The 23,784-nt window shown below is 42.3% G+C and overlaps 1 protein-coding gene across 2 annotated transcripts in view; it reads left to right on the forward strand.

The window, feature by feature from the left end:
• The window catches only part of ephb1 (EPH receptor B1), a 151,418-nt gene that overhangs the window by 58,884 nt on the left and 68,750 nt on the right, over positions 1-23,784 (forward strand). For both annotated transcript variants that reach the window (XM_086043706.1, XM_086043707.1), the window contains exon 3: positions 4,592-5,273. In XM_086043706.1, coding sequence (XP_085899832.1) covers positions 4,592-5,273 — 682 coding nt within the window. The remainder of the gene's footprint in view (positions 1-4,591; positions 5,274-23,784) is intronic.

The raw sequence follows: 23,784 nt of genomic DNA on the forward strand, positions 1-23,784 counted from the left end.
GTGTAGTATCCTCTGTCATTAATGTGTATTCCACCTTCACGGTGTCCAGCATGACTTCACTCCTCATTGTGTGCGTTGTTTACTAATGTCTCACTTGGTGTGAACCCGACAGCAACAAAGACAACTTTCACATCTCATCCCAGCTGAAATGTGGTCCAATACGCAAAAGGTAAAACAGTCACTGCTAAAATAACGTCAGGAACATAAAGATAACTATAGGCAATTTCTTTTCCTCAGACCTTGTTCACCTTGAGTGTGTATAAATGATATATGCAAGCAGTATAAGTCTACACGTTTGGTGTATAATGGATAGACCGAGTATACACTGTCGTTTTAAACCAACGTTCCTAAACAAGTTATGGTGGGGAGGAAAAACCTTGAACGGTAAAGTGACAGGCGATGGCACATAATCTTTTCTTACTTCTCAGAAGCAAATTACATAAAAGTCGAGGGAAGTAGTAAATAGTCTGAATAATCGAATATTTTCTACCTTCATTAACACAAATGTAGCATGTCACAAGATCAGCAGCAACAAAATCAGTATTGTGGCGGCTCAGCTGTCAAAATATAAAACAGCATGTCCTCTGTGTCCAAACATGCTCAGATAAACAGCAGGTGAATACAAACCTACACAACACAAAAGGAAAGTCCATTGAAAAGTTTGAACCCGCTTTGGAAATGGTGACTAATATTTTATTCGCGTCTGTTGACACAATGGGGACACCAAATATCTGTCTCATTCATTATTTCATGGACCAATGAGTTCGTGGACAGAATCGAGATGGGCATTATCGCAGATGCCTCAGGTTCCTCTCCGTCGTGAAGGATGGTGGTCATTTGGCTAGACGAGAGGCGGTGAAGACCCCCTCCTCGACTGGAGCAGACGGGTGCAGAGGAGCCCGGGGCCGGTTATATTAATGAACAGGCAGCGCTGAAAGGGACAGGTTTCTGTAACGCTGATGAATGGTCATTACAGCGAGAGGAGAGGAAGGGGAAAGACTTGAGAGCAGCATCGGCTCAAAGGGAGTAGCACTTGGGCTGGGAAGGGGCGGGGGGACCTTAATTTGCACCTCGGATTTCTGTAAACTCGTTTATCACGCCAGCAGTGTCACTTTTTTTCCGCACCACTATTCGTGGAAGCTCTTGTTTTTCTTAGGCTGGATTTACGACGGAGGTCTAAGTGTCCAAATTCTTATATAGTGACTAAAGTTGTACCTGACTTTATCGCAGTTCACTTTTTGCGGCTTTACCGCATCGTGGATTTTTTAAATTGGATTCACAGTGCAGATTATTCACTAGATCACAAGATTTTGCAGTAGTTATTTTTCCACATAGACTATAAGTTCATAGCATTAAGCACGAGCCAGGAGGGAAGAGTTTGGGATGCTTCGTGCAATGTGCCTATTGCGTAGTACAACGATCCTAAATTACACAAATGTCCAGAGGTGGGCAGGGTACCCCGTCCGTCATTCGTCAGTCCGTCATTTTTCATGACGAACTGATTTATAATCAGTCATTCCATCAGTAAAGTCCAAGTAGTCCATTGGTCCGTCAGTTGGTCCCCCCCCAAAAAACGTCACAAAAACGGGCGTCCGCCAGTGACGGATATCAGTGACGGACTAACGGACACGGTTAGTGACGATTGCACTGAGGGATGAAAACCCACTTCCGTCATTCGCAGTCCGTCATTTTCAAAAAGTGTCCCGTCAATCGTCAGCAAAACGTCCGTCCATCAGTGATGTCTACGATTAAGTAAACACTGTCTATTCCTCAATATGAAGAACGCAGAATGCTGTCTCGTGAACTCGCCAAGAACGGTCTTCCTAAGAACATACGCGAGAATGTTCTTCCATAGACTGCGAGTCTCTGTAAATTTGTATGACTGTGTACTTGTCAACTGGTCAACAGCTTTGCCACTTACAGTTAGAGATCTGCTTGCCTTGGTAACCTTCTTGCACATTCCTACATTTTTTTTTGATCAAGATTATTCTTTCCTTCCACTCAAGCTGCTTTCAAGTCATTCCAGTTTGCCTTCAGTTCTTTCCCTTGTTATTATTTTGTATGTCGATTGGTCAACCAGTGTTAAAAAGTCTCCGTTACTCAAAGCCTTTAGCAGTCCATTGCGACAGGTTGAACAGCTGGAGCTTCAAAGGTCAGAAGGAGGAAGCACCGGGAGATATACAGTACACACACGAAAAACGCATGAATTGACTCCACTGCAGACCTCATTAACTTCTCCTTGCCTGTGGCTGTTTGGATTATTGCTACTGGTCGGCTAGATTAATCTCTTCTCCCCCCCTCCAAAAAAATGTTTCTTCGGTGTAAGGCTATGCGTATTATTACCAATCGTAGAAAATACATTTTAAAACCGTCTCCCGTCACCTTATATGAATGACATGAACAATTTTAAAATAGTCTCTTGGAGTTTGAACTCAACACATTTTTTTCACACTGCCGCACCTTTTTGAACCAAGCAGCCTTTTTTATTCTCGCGATTTGTCTCCTTGATTTGCAGTGATTCCAAATGTTAATGGCACATTTTCATCATGATTTGGTGCACTCAGTGGATACCCCCAAGGGAGCTGCTGTTGCTCGTCCAACATACTTTCTGGGTCACACCTGCAAGGAAAAGGCCTACATTGCGCTTTGATTGTGTATGCATGCAAATGTCTTCCATGCTGCCATGTCGTCTGTCTAATTGTAATTCAGTAGAGCCTAATTTTGAATTTGTTATGCAGCACCTTGAATAATGCACCACCTGAGTGCCCACCCCCTTAACCACCACATCCAAAGATTCTAGGTTTGTTGATGCATAGTTTAGCTTTTGAGCGTTTTCCTCTGAAAGAAGAACCAAAAAGCTCAAACATGTTTAAAAAGAAAAAAAAAATTAAGTGGTTTTACATAGTCCCTGTGCGCGTCTGTATTTTTAAAAACAGTTGTCATCCCATATTCCGCACTGAAAACAATAGTTACACCCGTTAATGGTGTTCTCGCTGTGTCTGCTAAAGCAACAGGAGACATTGTAACCGCCAATAATAATTTTGGCCAACGGGAAGCCGGAAGGAAATAATTAAAGTTAAAAAGGCACAGTAATAACTGTCTAATTAGGGAAAACATTGGCATGGTCTCAGTTTTAAATTGGAGTTCCTCGAGAGTATCAATATTGACTACACTGTTAAATGAAATAACAAAAAACAAATTACCATATGTGAGGAGATAATGGCAGACATTTTTAAGTACTAATAGCTATGATGAAATGGTGTCATGGTCTAGGTTAATCTTATTGTAACGGTTTATGGCTAAATTTCCATGATTGTTTATGGGGAAACAATTTGATCAAGTAATGAATTACTTACAGTATTTATGACTACTGCAAGGCTATTCATTTGACAAAAATACAGAGTTCCAGATTCAGGAAACAGATTCTCAGACTAAATGTTCTGAACTCCTTTGTCCAAAAGAGTGTTGTATTGAGCAGATGAGCCATAATGTTAAAGTAGCTTAACTTCCCGTAACGGATGTTATGCTTGATTTTTGACTCTGCCGGTTTCAGACAATTTGTGCTCACCATTCTGCCTTAAAAGCTCCAAAACGCAATTGAGCAATTCGATTCAACGAATCAATCATCGCTCAAACCATTTGTTCTTTCCATTTTCATTTGGCGTCAAAAATCAAAAAGTGGGAAAGTGAAATGAGAGAGTCGAGCGGAATCATTGTACCTCCAAAATCGATCACTTTTCAAGGGGCTCCAAAAATGCCATGTTTTTTCAAACATTAACATTGCATCGTTATAGAGCGCAAGACATTTTCTACACTTAAGATTGGTCAATAATTTGTAAAAGGGACACCCACTAATATAGATTTGTGAAAAAACATGAAATTTATCAAAATAGGAAGTTTTGAACCGACGTAAGCGATGTGTTACTCGCCAATGGACTAACTGTCGGCTGCTAGGAAACTACAGTTGCTTGTTTATGTTCAAACTCTGTGAGTGACATCACACATGCTGTGATGGCGAAACTACAATTTCAGTGTTCCAGCCATTGACATTTGTAATCCCGACGCACTCATTCTGGTTTCGGAGACTCCAGTCTTGCTCCTCTCTCTCATCTGCTAACAGCATCACACAACTTGCATCTCTTGTATGCTAGATGTCAATGAAAAGGGAGCCCTTTGATATTTTAATCAGAAAATTATATTTTATTTAGTTCGATATGATTGTATTATTCTTGTTTTAATTATTGTCTTTTTTTATTTATGTAGCTGTGTTTGTTAAAGTGCCGGTGCTAAAATTGAGATGAGTTAACAGCTAACAAGCTAACCTTATCTTTACTGATGCTCTAAAATATCTCAATAAAAATCTGTCCTGTGGCCTGTTTTGCAATTTTGTATTTTTGGTCTGAACCTAAAATTTAATTAAACATGTTTTTTGTTTTTGTTTTTGTAAGACATGCTTTTTTTGATTCTCAATTGCTGCTTGAAAATGGATGACACGCAGATTCACATCCCTGTCACATTGCTAAAAATTGACACGCAAAGCCTGACGACAGCAACCATAAACGCTGTGTACTTTTTCCCTTTCTTTCCCCAGTGGGAGGAGGTGAGCGGCTACGACGAGAACCTGAACACCATCAGGACGTACCAGGTGTGTAATGTCTTTGAGCCTAGTCAGAACAACTGGCTCCTCACCACATTCATCGATCGGAGAGGAGCACAGCGCATCTACGTGGAGATCCGCTTCACGGTGCGCGACTGCAGCTCCATCCCGAACGTTCCCGGCTCCTGCAAGGAGACCTTCAACCTTTACTACTATGAATCTGACGCCGTCATTGCCACCAAAGGAACTGCTTTCTGGATGGAGGCGCCCTACCTCAAGGTAGACACCATAGCTGCTGATGAAAGCTTCTCACAGGTGGACTTCGGAGGACGCCTCATGAAGGTCAACACGGAAGTCCGCAGCTTTGGGCCGCTCTCGAAGAACGGCTTCTATTTGGCCTTCCAGGATTACGGTGCCTGCATGTCTTTGCTGTCAGTCCGGGTGTTTTATAAGAAGTGCCCGAGCGTGGTCCAGAACTTTGCAGTCTTTCCGGAGACGATGACAGGCGCCGAAAGCACCTCCCTGGTTATTGCAAGGGGGATTTGCATTTCAAACTCGGAGGAAGTGGATGTTCCAATTAAGCTGTACTGTAATGGAGATGGAGAGTGGATGGTTCCAATAGGCAGCTGCACTTGCAAAGCGGGATTTGAACCGGACAACGGCAACGTGTGTCGAGGTAAGTAATATTTACAACTGCGTGTACTGGAAAACAATCTGATAGAAACTCCATCAACCACCGTTTGATTTGTTGTTATTGTTGTCCTCTCCTCCCATCTGCTTTCCTCACGCAGTTGAACAGAACTAGCATTCACGGTAGCCACAGTTTCACTCTGGTCAGATGACACGCAGTTGGCAAATGCTTGCGAGAGAAATGTGCATTCGATCTAGGCGTACATGTTTTTTAATTGGCTAAAAATAATTGTAATAGTGATCATGATATTGTTTGGTAGCACTGTGAGCTCATCTGGCTGTAACTGCATTGGAGGCACAAATTGGAAGTTGGAAATGGCGTTTTACGGTTCTACGCTGAATCTAGTTCGAAATGCAAGTTTAAAATGGTAAAATGTCATTTCGCAGAAATGGAAAGAATGAACATTAAAGCACTCATGATGTGTCGTTTCTTACTGTTTTGAAGACAAGCGGTTCAACACATTTTTGCTAAGCACTTTCCAGACAACTCTTCCTTTGTGACAATGCTGCTCATATTCCACAATGCGTGCCACCAAGAGACACTTTAGAGTTTCCACTGCACATACTTATTCTTCACTGTCTTTAATTTACTCCAAGCAGAAAATACATTTGAACTCCCCTAACACTTGAGCAGCACATTGAGCCTGCTCTTTCTTTGACGCTAAATGGAATACAACACCAATTAATTTCATTGCGACATGTATTAGTCATTAAAACCAAAGGACGTTTGTGTCAACCCTGCACTGCAAGCTCCCCGCGGCTTCTTTGCTTTACATCATCCATTTCCGCTTCCACTTACAAATAGCTTCACTGTAGACAGACACCGTCTTTTTGTTCTATTTTAGGTGCACGTGTAACAAGGCATCGGCACGCTCTGTATCGCTCATTTTCTACATCATGGGGGGGGGGGGGGGGGGGGGGGAAGCCGAATTGATTGCGTTTCACATGTTCGTCTTTTGCACAATGCGCCGCACTGCTTTCTTGATCACGTTCACCTCGGGCCTACTCGAAAGTCACATTAGCATTGATTCTTAATCTGTAGCGAACGCCGTCCATCTGTGCAGCCTGCGTTACAGATGGCAAGGAGTTTTTTTTTTTTGTAATTTTACCTCATTCTGATGTGCGGATGCGTAAGATTCCGAGGGATGGATAATCGTATGTACATAAGGATGAGGCTAATCTGTCTTTTTTTGCTTTCTTGCTGCAACAGTCCTTTTCACGTTCTCTATCCTTGAATGTTCCATACTGCTATCCTCCTACATTGACATACTTACATACATGTAAACAAAGACAAATATTTGCCCAAGACTTGCTGTGATAATACCAGTAGCTCAAGGCGCCTCATGGTGTGGTGCATTATGGGTTGGCCTGCCTCTGGCGCTCCGCTGGAGCATGTGTGCTGCTCAGATAACATTGATTGATGCGCATCTGCTATGATCAATAGACAGATATGAAAGTGCCACAAATCTACAAAGCACAGTTTGCATGGCTGTGTCCACAGTACACAGTTCCTTGGCTGAAGTGAAAGGACTTTCAATTGAAAACGGGGAACATTTCTCTCCTTTATGCCACTGCATGTTAATTCATTTTGTTTGACTTAATTTCAAGAGGAGGGGATTTGCCTATTGACACTGATTAACCATTGGGAATAATTTTTTTGTGAACTCAGTGCCAAGTAATGATTTTTGCAAGATTTCCCTGCTGAGTCGACTGAGTCAACATTCTCAGTATAATCATGTCTCATAGAAAGGTTCTTCCAATATACACAGAAATCTAATGCATGAGCATAAGAAAATCTGCCTTTGTGACAACAGCACTTATTCATTGTTCATTTATCAATATATGAATATGTATTTATATGAATTATTGTGGTTGCAATATTAAGTGGTGGAGATCCACTGCAATGTAGTGAGAGATGGAATATTTTATACATTTGTTTCGAAAAGATATCTATTTGCCAAATAAAAAAGTCAAACTCAGAAACTAGACTAGGGTATATACTGTATATTTTGGGCTGTATATTTTAATATGGTATGTCATGTACGTTGCATTGGTTTCACGTCAAAACAGGACTGAAGTTGGCTGTTTCAATCTGAAGATATTTCTAGGCTATCAGAACAATTCTGATACGTTTTTTTACTTAAAGGGTGAGTTTGCAGTGTTAAAACTGCTAGCATTTATTTTATTTTCTGGAGGTGGATATTCCTCTGTAGTGCTAGCAAAGCTCCTGGAGGCCAAGGTAACAGGTCGGCGCGAGGCTGCGGAGTGTAGGACGAATCGTTTTCCTTCTGGTGGGGTGGCTTCTCGCAATTCAAATCAGAGGCTCAAGGTGAGGCCATAGACGGCAATTTTTTTGTCTCTCCTTTTACTCATTGATCGTCCAAGTTAAAAGATTATATCAACATTTGTGCCCCATGCGGAATTCCCTTTTCTGCAACCTCTGTACATCCCAGCTTTATGTAGCACGGTAATTGTCATCTAAGAAGTTTGGGTTGGAGACTTGTTGTGACTTGTATCAACGGGGGTTGGGGGGGCGACGGCGCCACAGCAAACACCACAAGCACAAACAAGCGCTGTTTACAGCGTACTGTATACATTGTATACAGACCCCCTGAAGGCCCTGAAATGAAAACAGCCATCTTACAGAAAGATGGATGAACTGTATATTTTTCCACTAATACCCACAATCCCCTTGCCGCCCTTCGTTAAGCACCTTCAGCAAGTAGGCACCCTGCCGTGTGTAGTTTCATTTTGTCCTGTTTCTGTTTCTCTCTCAATGGGAATGAGGCCTTCTGGTGAATATGTGGGAGGAAGAAACAATTTCTATTTTCTACTTAAAATACGTGTAGTTTTCTCATGCAGTGTGTTAAAAAAAAAACGCTGACTTAACACACAGGTTAAACCGTGGCCAATGAAGACAAAGTTGATGTAAATTCCATCATTTACTTCCACAATTCTCCAAGGACATGCCAGTGAAAACTGAAAACTACAAAATACAAAGTAATCAATCTTTGTACACAATTCTGCTGCCTAAATTCGCCTTATCACATGCACAAAAAACAGTAGCCTCTTTGACATTTTAAATGTTCTAAAAGATTTAATTTAATAAATGTTGGGTCCAAAAGGAACTTAAATTATTATAGTGTTTCAAAGAATTTTGTCTTACTATTTTTTACATGTTTAAACCTATTCTTGTGGGTTAGGGTTAGGGTTGCAAATATTTTTGTTTATTGTCATTGTGTGGCCACAGAATGAATTCAACTATGTCAAGTAGGCATTGCTGTACGTTGTGTGTGGGGGGCTCCTGTTGCTAATTGCACTTTTGCTAATCTATATGTTTTAATTAGTGGCTGGTATCATGGTGTCTGTGTGTTAGGTGTGTGCGTGTCCTGCTGCGAGAGACCATGTTGTGTTGTTGCTCAGTAACGATGATGCCAGCGTGCCATCCTCATTACCAGCTCCCGCAGCTCTCGCATAAACCAATTTGGGCAGCCCGCCCACGCCTTTTCTTTCCTGCATTGAACCCTCTAGGCTATGTAAGCAATCTGCTAAATATTTGATCACTTCGCCGGTAAATCGAGTGGGGCCACATCCAAAAAGTCATTGTGTGTGTCAAATGTTGATAGTTTAGGTGCATGCGTCTTCTATATTGTTCTGCTTGTGGTTCTCAAACTGCTGTCCCCGGACCTTTATTATTTGCACGCGGTAATTAAGTTTGATTGGCATTAAGTTTATGAGGGAGTCCTAGAATTTGGGCCTTTACGGGTTCTCTGGACCCCAAAAGTTTGATAACCACTATTTTCGGCATCATTTGAATGCTCTAATTTAGGTTATGAAATATTTCTTGTGCGATCCATATTGTAATGTCAAATTCAGTTAAAGTGTTTGTTTGACATCTGGTCAAAAGTGAAGCTTCTTTCCATTTGACTTTAGAAGGCGTACGGATACAAATATTGCATTGCTCTCTCATTTTATACAATATCAATATGTTGGTGTCCATATATAGAGCCACATTTTTTTTTTTGCACGATCAATAGGAATTACAAGATTTTATGACTCCCGGAGGTGGCAATTTTCAAATGATATGTGTAAACGTGAAGTGTAGAAATAAAAACCAGAGGGGAAAAAATAAAGTCAAGCCCATCCATAAAAGCAGAAACACACAAAGATTATATCATATCAGTTATTTTATTTCAAGATGTATGTTGCATTTTAAATGTTTCAGGTACACATCGGAATTCTACATACTGAAATATTTAACAACTGATTCTCTTGCAGCGTATCAGTTGTTCTTATTTTTGCTGTGGTTGCATGATTGATGATTGATTGATTGAATTCGAATTTATATACAGAACCGTACGTAACCTTTTAGAAGTGCAATCCATTTTGCCGTTTTGAATCTCATATTATACACAGTAGAGTGCCAAAGTATTTGTGTTCATTTTGTTATGCATTCGTGAGATCATCACATTCCATAGACAGGACACATTTTTCTTAATATTATGTTCTTAATAATGGCATCCATCCAGCCAGCAATCTATCAACCATCCAATACTTTATCCCCGATACATATTTATTTACTTTCTCAATTCTTCAGCAGAGCAGTGTTACAGGCCTACAGAGCGATGGGAATGCACTCTTATTTCCTCTCCCCGTTTGGCTCCAGTGGGCTTTTGACATGCTGGCACATTAATATTACAAATATTCAAATAACTTTATTTAACATTCTGCCGGCTGACAGTGGCAGCAGGAGATTCACAGCCCATTGAGCAAGTGTGCTTCTCTGGGCTAAGTGCCGATCCATCATGGCTGCCTTACTCCTATCTAACGGCTGCCATCATGGGGCACAAGCACTCACGCGCACTCACACGCGCATAACCACTACAGCATGGGTACACTTCTCAAAAAGAAAAACAAAAACAAAATTAGCACTTGCCTTCTTGTGTTCATACTTACAATGTCAAATGTGCTATTCCAGACCATTTATCACATTACTAACCCCCCGCCTAACAACTTAAAACCCCAGTATATAGTCCTAGGGGCTTCGTTGTCATGGACATAAACAGCTGGCAATTAATCTGCATCGGAGTGATGAGCGTTTTTAAACAAAATATGATAGCAATTATTCCAAATCATCTCTGAAATAACCTTTATACAAGTGTCTGATTAGTGCGTTAAAGTTGGGCTTTGGCTGTGTCCACTCGAGCGAGGCTGTGATTACTTGCTAATGTCTTTCCTGATTGTAAGGAGCCTGGCAGAGGGGGGGGGCCTACAAAGTCCCACTGAACTATTAGAGTCAATTCCAGCCCAATTGGCCTTGTCAACTTCACTGAGTTGACTTTGCACAGAAGCATCCTGTGTTCCGACGAACACAGCAACTAAGTCACCTTGAAGGAGGCCAATTATGTTGGTGCCTGACTCTTCCGGAGCTCATGTTCACCACTGAATTAACTAGTATGGTAAAGGGTAAAGCTTCCATTTTACTCTTTCTTCTCTTCTCTTGTTCTTGGTCTCTTACTAACGCTTAGTAGGGCTGCTCCTTCTTGTGCAAAAAGTTTTGGAAAAAATCAAAACACATGTCAAGTCAAAAATCACTAAAGAATCCCAAATTGCTCACAGTTTACAAAAATCAACAAAATCCTCTGGTCTAGACCGCACCACATTCAGGCAAGGAAGATCTCAGAGGAAACATCATTTATGAGGAAAAAAAACCGAGGAAACCTTGAGAAGAAATGGTGTGGTCCCCCTTCTAGGATGACCAGGCTGCAATGAATGCAGAGTGGGCAACATATCACATGATGCGATGCTGTAAAATGTTGTTCAAACATGAGAGTCCATTTATTGAAACGAAGCGCCGCAAGTCGGTGCCACTGGGGAAGTGGTTCTCCTCGCGACCTGTCCTGGTCACTCAATGCAAAATCCTCGTGGCCGTGGTCCTCCTCCTCGGTCGATGGAGAATTCTTACATCAACCACCTGACTGCACTCATTGCCACCAAGCCCCCTCTCTGAGTAGGAGAGGAAGGCGTGAGGAGGGAGAAGAACTGGCAGTAAATCAAGCCAAAATCCAGATGCCAGGGGATGAGGTCGCATAGAAGGTGTGGTTTAACCAATTTGTGAGTGTCGAAATAAATTGAGATTAAAACATTTCTACAGAGGTAGCCTCTCTAATGACCCCAGGTGGAGTACTGGAGCCCGAAGAGAGAATGCTCTGGAACCTGCTGACTTATTTTTAGCTTCTCATAGTCACCCCCAAAAAAACCTCAGACTCACGCAGTTAATCATTTGCCGCTTGCTGAGATCTTGCACGTTATTCCGATGTCTTGGTCCACGCACACCAGGGGTTCAAACTTCAAAGTGTCGATGGCTTAACAGGTTGTTTTTCCCAAAAGGATTGGTCAAACTTTGAAAAGTACAACCTCGGGGGCATTTGACTTATATGTTTCAACATTTTAGTGAGGTGCCGGGTCTCTCCGGAGCTGTTTCAAATTAGCGCAGCTTGGAAGGATTCGACCACACCACTTCGCCCGAAATAATTAATGATCTATTTTCTTTCGTGCTGACAAACCAGTCCGTCGGTCCGACACTGGCCGCCCGTTTTGCTGACGATTGACGAACGGCACACCTTTTAAAAATGACGGACTGACGAATGACGGAAGTAGGTTTTCGTCGTTAACAGCGTCCGTCAGTGACGGGCTGATGGACCGTCACTGACGGACGCCCGTTTTTCCAAAACGTTTTGGACGACCGACTGACTGATCAGCTGACTTCTGCCGGACTTTCTCACATATTTTCAGGTGTCAAAGATCAAAGACTCTGTCTCCTCTTTCACCCCCTGATGACGCAGCATCAATCGGTATCTTGCTTGAGGACACTTCTTATATGGTCAGAAGAGTTCACGATGGAACCTGATTGGGAGACTCTACCGCCCGAACCATTCACACTCATATTCACACCTTTGGAAAATGTAGGCTCTTCAACGAATGCATGTTTTCGGAATGTGAAAAGAAGCCGGTGTACCCGCGGAGAACCCGAGCAAGCGTGAAGAGAAAATGTTTTTTTCTTCTTACATTCTCAATGGAGTTGAGATCCAGCGACTGCAGAGGCCACCGCACGTGGGCTGACATTTTCATCCTCATCAAACCCCTTAGTCGCGCTGCGCCTTGCCGAGTGTTTTCCCCGTTAATTTGCCGCCGTTTCGCGTACAAAAGAGCGGAGAGGGGAAAACTCCTTGTTTCCATGGCTGTCAATGGTTTGAATAGGGTGAAGGCAGAGAGCACTGGTGAAAGAGTGTGACCCAAACAAAGATCTCTTTGAATTGTGGGCCCAAACAGAGTGTGTGTAATGGCCCCAAACACAGACGCGCTGCTCCCACAGTAATGGAAGCTAGCTGCTAATGATGTGAGGGCAATCGAAAGATTTTTTCCCCACAACATAATAGAAATAGCCACCACATACGGTGCTCTTTGTCACCCCCGTGGAGGGACACACAGACTCCAACTTGTATTATTTTCATGTTGGTTGTTTTATGTTTCCTTCCTTAAAGTGCAAACGTTTTGCGGGAATCAAGTGTGGTAGCTGGAATACCTTTTTGATTTTCTTTTTTTGCGTGTGTGTGAGTTCTCCCGAAAACTTTTTCATCAAAGCTCCTTTTTGACCCTGCCTCTCCAATTTACCACTCGTCTCTCTTTTCTACCTCGGCGGCCCACCTTTCCTCTCCTCCCCTCCTTGGGTGTGAAGGCCAGTGCGAGACACGGGGGACACTGTGTGACACAAAAGACCCCTCACACTCGGCAGATGGCCGCAACTCTGCTTAATTTGCAGACGTTGCCCTCATTGCCGGAACACAAAAGCCCACTGCAACGAGGGGCTACGCATCACCCTCTCACTCCATCCCTGACCTCCATCAATCAAGTTGGCGCCTTTGTGCTTCCACGATATGACTGCATAATTAAGGACGCAACAAAGGCATAATCGAAAATGCAATGAGGAAGGAGCTACTTCTATCTGTGTCCTTTCCTTGCAAAGCACTCACCTAAAGGACAATAACAATAGCAATTCGGAATAGTTCAGTTTTTTTCTGTTCATCTTTCACTAATAAAACCAGAATTGATCACTTTAGCATTTGAGATCACTTAAGCCTGCAGCAAAGTTGGTTAACTCCTTCACTACCATTGACGTATTTATTTGTCTTTTCACAATCCAGTCATTCAATCCCAGGAACCTATTTATATTATTTTCCATTTTTGTCAAACGTTAGGGTAAAAGATGGTCTGAAAATGTCTGCCAGTGAATGAGTTAAGCACCTCAGACAATTCTAAACAGTGCAGATGCTGGCGGAATTGCTGCCCAAGATCCAGCAAAAAATAAAAAAAATAACTGAAATGTGTCAGCTCAAGACAGAAATGTGGTTCCTACTCCAGCACACAAGCGTATTAAAACATCATTTGTTACTACAAATGTACATAAAGAAGCCCACAAGAAATAGTGTACTCTTTTCAATACACTCAATCAAGTGCTTGGTAATACATCTCCGTAACTGTATGTAACTGGGTGGAAAATATTCTTTTTTGATAGGTTCAACTAGGGGTGGGCGATATGGGGGGAAAAAAAAAAAATCTCGATATTTTTTCAAAAAACTCGATAACGATAATCTGACGATATTCTACAAAAAATATTTTAAATCTGCACTTGCTTCACAGACCAATTGTTTGTGAACAACATCTCTTAAATTGCTAAATACGGCTTCTGCAAAACATAATAATATTTTACGACGATATTTAACAATAAAAAGCAAAAAATTATGTATAGACTGAAATAGATTTTTGGGAATATTTATGTCATTTAAATGTCTGTGATGTTATTCCATAATGATGTGACATTTTGAGCTGCAGTTGGTACTGGTGTACTACAACTACTAGAGGAATCAGAATGAGAAAAAGGTGTTAACTACAGCAATCAGAATGAGGAAAAAAAAATATTTGATATGTGACGTGTGACAAAGTGTCACCCAGAAAAAGACGTCGCTCATGACAACGGCCATTTCTCATACATTGGGCAACGTCCAGGATGTCATGTTTGCCTTGCTCGCTTAAGTACTGAGTGTGTGTGTGCGTTTATATTTGTTGTTTAACCTTTTGTTTAGCGTGCTTGCGCGGTCGCCAAGTTTTCCTCGTAATCCATATGTCTCGTGGTGCAACAGAATGGCTCTTCACGGTGACCGTTTTGGCACATCTAACGATGTCATTCCCACCGACGTCAGTCTTGTCAACTCCATTTACAGACTACGGACAACGTGGACTGGCGCCCCGCTATAAATCCGCGTTAGACGCTCCTCCATGAAATGAGGAGGATACAGCTCCGCTCTAGTGCGGACAGAGTCACGTGACCGGGCCCTGCCGGCTGATTCGGCGAATGATTATCACTTCCTCCCCCTCTGCCGTCAATGCACACTGATTTTTCAGCATTTCCTCCAACTTTGCGACCGTCGGCTGACTCGCTTCGAGGCAGTATATTAATACTGGATGATGTAAAATTACACGTCATGTAGGCAAGATTGACGATGATATCGACAACGATATATATCGCCCACCTCTAGGTTCAACATACATGACCTTCTGTATGCTGACAATGCCAGTGTCAACTGTAACCTGTAAAGCAGGCAATGCAAACTCCTTTGTAGCATCAAAGGCAATGTTTTATTCGTTTTCATGTTGTTTGGCCAGCACAACAAGGCAATTTAAGCGCCCCGTATCCTCTCTTTAACTCTCATTTGCCTTTGCTGCTTAGCAGTCTCCATCAATATTTGCTGTTGTCGCGGTAAGACTTGCAGACCTCTTTAGTTCGATGGGAGGGCGGTCACATTCCAAGTTCTAGGAAATTGTCTTTTGCCCCTTGTTCTTGGAGGTAACAGCACAGAGGTGAATGTGGGCACCTCACGGTTGTGTTGTTTAACTCCTGGATTGAGGATCTAATTAGAATTGAATTGCAATTGTAGTCGCTCCAATGCCCTTTTTGTCACATTCGCTGAACTAAATGCAATGAGAGCTGGTCAACAAAGTCAGATGGAGCGATAGCATGGCTAATGAGATCGGATTGAGCTCTAAATGTTCTGTTCTACACATTGGGAATCACTGGTCTCGAGCCCTGAGTTCTCCATCTTACAATTATGCTTCCAACTTTTTGGGAACAGTTTGGGAAAGACCCTTTTCTGTCCTATAGGCCTGTGGGTTTGAACTAGAACAGCGATTGTGAGCCAGGCTCTCTGTCTGTGACCTCCAACCTCAGAGATGGTCATTTTGGGGTGAATGGACAAACAAATTCCCACAGATTTACATCAAAATCTTGAAGAAGGACTTCCCAGCAGAGTGACTTTTCATTTCCCCGGAGGCGCCGCTATGGAGCTTTCCACATTGACCAACTGGGCCAGGTATTAGGAGGACCCAGTTCATCGTATTAAATGGACTCTCAAACTATTGTAACTAGCATTGTATAGCACCATATTGTGTTAAATATTGCGCACTCGGCATCCATTGCAGCCTGATCATCCTGGAAGGGGGATTCGCCCCATCTGTGGCCCCTTCTCAAGGTTTCTTATTTGGCTCCAGATTGGGATTTTTGTGTTTGTTCTTACCCTCATGTGGGTTAAGATCAGGGGACGTTGTTAATATTTGTCAACTGTTATCTTGTGAAGCCCTTTGAGACTCTTTTGTGATTAAGGGCTATATGAATACATTTGACTTGACTTGAAGTTCTTTGGGCTAATGCCAGATGTACCTATGCATTTGTCCATTATTATTGGTATTATTTTGCAGTTCTGAACACATCATTAGAGTTGGAAATCAATTAAGAATTTAGGGAATCCATTTCCATCCTTGATACTGCTTATCGCTCCAATTCCTTTCCAATTTTCTTATCAATTCTCATTGGGTCAGAAAATTAAATAATACATATACATACAAATAATGAGTTTTTTTTCTTTAACTCTTTAATAGCTTTGGGCAGATAGAACCTATCCAGTAAGCACTCATCTGGAATGTAGTCTACGGGAGAAAATAAAAAGAACGACAAGTACGTGGCTTACATGTAAAGTCGGGTAAGGATTAGGTTTTTTTTTGCATACTTTACAATATTCCAGAGTACCTGAGGAAATTGTCCACTTCGAAATGAAATATTTGCTTATTTTTAAGCCAACTGATACTCCTGAGACACCTAGCTGTTAAAGGAGAGCTTCTAACTTCCATCATTCCTTTCATGATATTAATTCTCTTTTAATCTCACTCTTCCCCCATCTTGCTGTGACGCGAGACCAATCACGGCAGACAACGAGGCGCTTCAAGTGGCCTCACCAGCGGCGGATCCCCGATCAAAGCGCCGATCCTTAAATATTCCGATTTTGTCAAAGGATGCAGTGCGGCACATTTGGAAACAGTACCTCGGGCAAATTGAATTGAGTCTCTTTATTTCCAAAAGTGACTGAATGAAAGATACACCTAGTGTATGTCGTGCGCAGGTTTCTTAGCGGCATTTGACAACTTCGTGTGGTTTGTGCAAATTTGGCCGACAGTACTTGTTCCTATGTCGGGAAGCCTTCAAAAATACAAGTCTGTGCTTTTCGTGGCAATCCATTGGATAGGCGGACTAAATTTGATCACCCGGCAGGGAGAGTTAAGCAATAAGCAAACACTATTAACTGTATTTCGAGTCATAAAACGCAGAAAAAAAAATGACCCCAAACATAACCCAAGCCAAGCTCAACGTTGCACATCTGATTTTATAGCCTAATCAAGCTCGCCATGATTCCGTTTCACATGAAGCAAACTGCATTACGGTTCATCCTAAATTGATTACCACGTGCGTCGCCATGATTAAACATCGCGCGCTTTAAGAACGACACGTGTAATCTGCTACACGACACCGTGCATTTTGCCAAGCCGATTCGGCTCTGCCTAACTGGGCAGGCCATATCAAAAGCAACCGCGGACGCTTTGCGCTTTGTAATCAGCCGTCAATTAGACATCTCCCATAATCTGCATCTCGCTTTTGTGCGCGTGTAATTGCATGTTTTCACCGAGAGCTAATGCGGCTTCAAAGCAGCAACAAGAAGAAGAAACGTCAGTGTGAGTGACAGCCCTCAAAGTTTATTTCGCTTGACACATTCTCCATGACAAATTATTGATCTCTTCATGCCAAGTGTGATGAAACTGCCCTGGTGTCATTTACCGGATAATTCTGGGTGTGCGCGCATGCGCGTGTGTACGTGCATTCAGAAGGAGGACAAAGAGAAAAAGAATGATTTATAATCCCCCCGCTTTTGAGGACTTTCTGCTTCGTGTTGCGTTTGTTTACAGAGTTCCCGCACTGGCTCAGGGCTGCAGTTTTTCGAACACATCGGCATTAACATAAGCAGACTTCATAGGTATTATTTCCCTGCATTCATTGTGTTTTTGTGCGAGCCTGTGAGCTGTTAAAAAGAAGACCCGACTTCACCGGGAGTGTTTTGTTGCTCCGTTTCTCATTTTCCAACATGAGGTCTGTTTTTGCGGCTTGTGCTGGGCATGCATAACACCAAGGGAGCAACCTTTAATTAAGTTTAATGTCCAAATACGATACTGACATCTAATCAAAATGCGATCTGATCCCTCCTTGCTATGCTAACTAATTAAATCCCACACCAAAGAGGCAAACTCACTTAATTGAAGTGAGGCTCAATTTGAATTCGGCATAATCATGCAACCTATCCTATCCCGCTAAAACTTATCCGGAGTGTTTTTACAGGCTCAGACTTCTTTCATTAAAATGAAGAATTGAGTGACATTCTGTCAGGCATTTAATGAAGGTGCACAGATTAGATTGAGTTGCAATTTCCTACTGAAAATTCAATTCATTATGTGTCCGGCATAGGAGAGCTACAGCATGTTACGCTATATATAGTATTAGCAGTCATTTACAAAGCATAGCATCCCAGTAGTGGACTTTTTATTTAAGGCATGTGTTGATGTCAGGGCGGTTCACAATGGAAGCAGAATCTTGAGCTGCAATTACCATTTCATAGATAGCTGTGGGAGGTTTGTTGTAAAACATTCCAGTTGTACTCTGATGACCTGAACATTATGGTGACTGTCATTTGCAACAACCATTTAGGGAAATCAAAGAAAAATACCACTTGCATAATAATTTGAAATGAATTTGCGTATGCAGTAAATACATGGTATTATTTTAAAGTGGAAGTCAACGCAAACATTTTTTTTTCAAGAATATGTTCTGTGCAAGGCCACTTGTGGAAGCAGGACATGCTGATAAATATTGCGTTTGTGGAATAAGTGTTAATCCACTCGTTTTTAGCCATCTCTGGGGGCGGCCATTTTGTCTTCTGTCGACCGAAAATGACATCACAACTGCTCAAAACGACCAATCACGGCTCAGATTCAGAAAACGGGTCAGCCGTGATTGGTCGTTGTGAGCAGTTGTGATGTCATTATCGGTTGACAGAAGACAAAATGGCCGCCCCCAGAGATGGCTAAAAATGAGTGCATTTTGCTGCTTAATTTATATTCCACAAACGCAAAATGAATCAGAGTGCCGTGTTTCCACCAGTGGGCCTGCTGGGAACATATCCTTGAAAAAAATATGTTTGGGTTGACTTACGCTTTAAGGACAAACCACACAGCACATACTTGAAACCTCAACAGTGTTAATAAAGATGTTCTTTATCCATAGATAGACCGTTGATCAACTGAAAGCCCTGTCGCAGAGGAATAAGCCATATTTCATTTCTTTTTCAGTCGCAAAATGTCAAAGGTCAAAAAAGTGTGAAAAGTAGTTGAAGTGTCTTTTTTTTTTAATAAGAAGAGGATTTCATATCAATTGGGGAAAAAAGACAAAATCAACGTTTATTTCATGTTCCACCTGTGTTTACATAGTCACCATATCTTGCTCATAATATTTCTCATTAAACTACTTTTAGCGGGGGATAGGGAACGAGCCGGCCGCGAATAGCAAGAAACAAACAAAAAAAAAAAACTCAAACAAAATAAAAAATAACTACAGTGAAAATTCCCAAACTATTATAACCCTGGTTGGGAACCACTGTCTTAAATGTCTCCTCAAAGGGCTGAAGAAGACTTCAAAGTGAGGCCATATGAGAACCATGGTAGAAAATGTCAAAGATTTTTTTTTCAGTCGCTGCTTTTCGACTGCGTTTCCCTGTGTTTGTACCAAATACCGTAGCTGCACTCTGAAACAGCAGTGATGCTATCTTAATGCCGGGCAAGTGTAATTCTAGGACTATAGGCCAGTCTGCATCTGCACAATGGCATGCTTTCCAAAGAGAATCATATCTGATTATGCAGAGTGCGAATAGAGGCAAAAGCTGACAAACAAATGGATTTGCTGCGTCTAGAATGTTCTCCGGGGGAAGCTGCATGCGCGGCGATACAGCTTTTTGTGTCGGAGCCAACGCGAAGCATAAAGCTTTGGGGAATGAAGCCAACTGAGCGATAGGGACACAAAAGCGTACATACTCACACACTCAAACCGCTCTCTCTCTTTTTAACCTTCATATCTCCTTTGTAAAATGACCTTTACAATACCGCCGACAATGTTTGGCCTCGACTCCCATCTGCTGTCATGTCCGACTCGCTCACTCTGGACTTGTAGCAACCATCCTGCAGTCACTTTCAGACTTTCAGATGACATTTTTATTTATTTTATTTATTTTTATCAATTTGTTTTCCTTCCTGTCCTTGCGTGCAACTAGGAGAGCAGTCACCGAAGAAGTGGCACAATAGAAGTCTTAACCAAATGTGTATTGAGCTTGTGCAGTCAATGGGGCTTTTACCCCACTAATGCTATTTGAATAGGGCCAGAGAAATGCCTCTGTGAGCAGTTTGGGCGAGGGGACCCTCTTGCCCTCTGACTGGCTCTTGTGACCCTCCATGTCGACTGCGCCAGGCTCCCGTTCCTGCCCGCATGGTTCCTCATCTTCACAATTTCTTAAACTGGATTGGAAGCCCCCCAATTGTGGAAATGATTTGAGAGAGGGGCCTTAGCGGGACAAAAGGGCACATCCTTAGTCGAGACCGGGGCCTCTAAGCCCCGTTCCTTCCTTCTTATTCCATAGAGGGGGCCCTTGTTGTATGGAGAGGCACGGTGATTGGGTGGTGAGCCCATGACATGCTGAACATAGCGCCCGGTAGTACACAAATGTGACAAAGAGAAGGTCCCAATTGTTTGATGTGTTTGGGACCTCTGGTTCGATTTATTTTCTCATGGCAAAAAGTCCACATGGGCCAAAACGCACCACAACAAAACCGTAGGCGATCACTCTTTTTAGATGCGAGAAGAATAAAATGAGAAAAAAAAATTGTGAAAAATCAAGTCGTTGTCTCCGCTCTCAAAATTCTGCAAAAATGATGCTGCTTAGTGTAACAACTTTTTAATGCCTAATATATAAGCCTCCGGTTGCCGGGAATACAGTGCAGTGCATCCCAATGGGTCAAGGCTCTCTAAAGTGGTCAAAGGGAAGATGTATTTTCAGGGCGTGGGCGTAGTTAGCTAGCTAAGCGCACGTCGCAATTGCGATGGATAACTGCTGATGCGAACAAATGCGTTCAGGTTTTTATAATGTGTTGGAGGGGTGACCCAAAATGTGTCACTGGCCCCGTTGTAGCCACCTCCCAAAAATTGGGAAAACTTTAGCAATATCCCTCCCCAATTCAGTACTGTATAATTGTCGGTCTTGGCAATTATCTTTAAACTCGTATAATTGATCCGTTGGTATCCGTATCGTGTGTCTCGATTACGTTTTGGCTGGATTTGTTAAAACCTTCATCCATTGGCATGCAATGAACATGTCAACCACACACATACATGCCTTGTTAACTCGGTTGCGTTTCCGGCTGGATTTGAACACTTTGTTAGTATATCGGAGAGGCTGAAACGCTAAATTTCTCTCTGACACTGTTTCTATTCTTGTTCACTCTCCTTGCTCAGTGTCCCGGAACACCTAAATCCAGTGTGAAAGCAATTGGCTCTCAGATCTAATCAATAGCAGGCCAGGGCAGCAAGCCAGGGGGAACATCTCTGGCCCGTGCTCAGCTACAATCAATTTAAAACCATTGATTGAGTGATTGAAATACAAAGAGTAGACGCACTGGACCGCACAGGTGGTTTAGCTGTTTGGTGTGCTAACGTGTTATATATCGCCCGGGTGTGTGCGTGTGTGCAAGACTGCATTTGTCTTTGTGTGGAGATGTGTTTGTGTGTGTGTGTGTGTGTGTGTACTGTAGATGGTATGATTTATTTTCAGGCCATCTGTGGTAAAGCGGGTATGGCATTTAATCTGGGACCTCTGTGATGGTGCCAACGGGGAGGGAGAAGAAAAAAAAAAGAAAAAATCACTGCTAATCCAATATGTCCTGTCCAGAGTGTGTGCGCTAGTCTACAGCACTGTTTGCGTGCACACAATATGTATGCATGCGCAGCTTTTACCGGGTACACCAGCGTAATCGAATGAGAGCCAATACTAGAATGCCTTTTAGAAGAAAAAGTGGTTGTAGTTTGCTTTGGACTGAATTGGACTGCATCATAGCAGTATTTGAGAACCATATTTTGCTATAAAACCGGGCAAAAATATTCAAAACATCTCTCAGCATGCCAAAGTCAAGTTGTACATCACCACGAAATACAATGATAGTAAGACAAATGTTGTTAAATAAATTCTTCTCTGACAGTGTTGGTACAGTTGGATTGGTAGCAGCAGAATTGTATTAAATTGGATGCTGCTGGTGTACCAAATGAAGTGGCTAGTAATTGTTTATTGAATGTAGATATGTTTTTGAAAAGCCCTTTCTGAAAACATGTGTGCTAATTATGTGTTTTTATTTCATGCATCACATTGTTTGCTTTCAAGGTCACACAATTATAGACACACACAAACGTACACACACCCATCGTCAACTGGACTGGCATCATCTGCGCCAAACATCCTGTCGCCGATCAAGTCCGGCCATCAAAATAAAAGCATGCCGGTATTGCACCACACGCTCAAAGGTAACATACAGCAGAGAAGTGCTTTTGGACAACCGGAAAGCTCATCTTTAGCTTTCTGCGACGCCAGGACCTCGCTAACTCCGAGGAAACCGGAAATTTGGCGTATCCTACGGTGAACATGTTAGCCTCACACAAGCATTCAAGCAATATCCAGCATATGGAGAGAGTTGAGCACCAGACAGACCTGAGTAGACAAAGTAGCCAGCCAAGGTGACATAACGAAGGGAGCTTAGCAAAACGCTAAGCTAAAGGCTATAGCTATGGACAACTTACAACACGCCAGGCTCAGCCATCCAGCTCCAGGTGAATTTGAAATCAGTTTCGATGTGACAATCGTATCGCACCGCTTGTATCGAGATACGTATCGAATCATCTTTTATGAGAGGTGTACACCAGAAATAAATCGGTTTAACATTGCTGATAATTTGTTGTTTGAATTTAATTAACTTTTATAGTTTGGGCTTTGAAGAGCTTTTACATGTTGCATATTGACAAAAATGAAAAAAAAGGTACAGCCATACATATCAAATTGAATTGAATCGTAATCCCACTGAATTTAACCAAATCGAATCATTACATTTTAAAATTGAATCGATCATACTGGATATTAATGGACATTGACGTGCTGATGCTAAAATTGAGACCTTTTGATCGATTGTGTTCATGCGGTCTTGCTTACATCCCACCGCGGGCCGACAAGGCTACGGCATTAACGCCACTACATGACGTCAAGACTGCCCACTCAGATGCCCTGAGTTGTTGCAGTTTACACGCCGCATTTTCCCCGTATAGGTCCCCAGAAAATATTGAAACACTTGCCAATACCGAACCGCGACTATGCGAGCGTCTACTGTCTTCTATTAAGCAGTGTGATGATATGCAAGATGTGTGCGACATATACAGTAGACTTACTATGTGCATGTTTGGATTAAGTTGCACATGCCCTCATTGTGTTTGTTCACCCCTCTTCTCACATGCACTGAGGATTCTTTCGTAAGTGAAGCGATCGACATCAAGTCCCACGCTATGCTATGCTGCTGCCGGCTATAGTTAAACCCATATTTTTGTCGCTGTATGTCAAACTCCTCTCGGCCTTCATCTTGTGACAGTTTCACACTTCTCTTTTGTCTATAAAAAAACATTTGTTCGGTATGATGGCTGCGGGCCTTGATTTCACGACTGATGAAGCAGAAATATCTTTTTTACATCTCGCGAAGCATACATACATGTACTAGCTACTTTAGACCTCTTCTTTACATGGCCGTCTGCCATTTGTGAGAGTTAATCCGGCTTCCCAGTAGGTCATATTGAATTATTCTTCCCAATTCTCAGCTGGACAAGGTGTTGATGTCTTTCAAAAAGTCCACAATGTCATGAAGGTAAATGAGAAGCGGTGTGACACACACACGCACACTGGCCATACCCGGAGAGCATCATCTGCTAAATC

The sequence above is a fragment of the Filicampus tigris genome, chromosome 10 (genome assembly GCF_054856515.1).
Source record: "Filicampus tigris isolate MCC_2025a chromosome 10, RoL_Ftig_1.0, whole genome shotgun sequence".
Lineage (NCBI taxonomy): Eukaryota > Metazoa > Chordata > Actinopteri > Syngnathiformes > Syngnathidae > Filicampus > Filicampus tigris.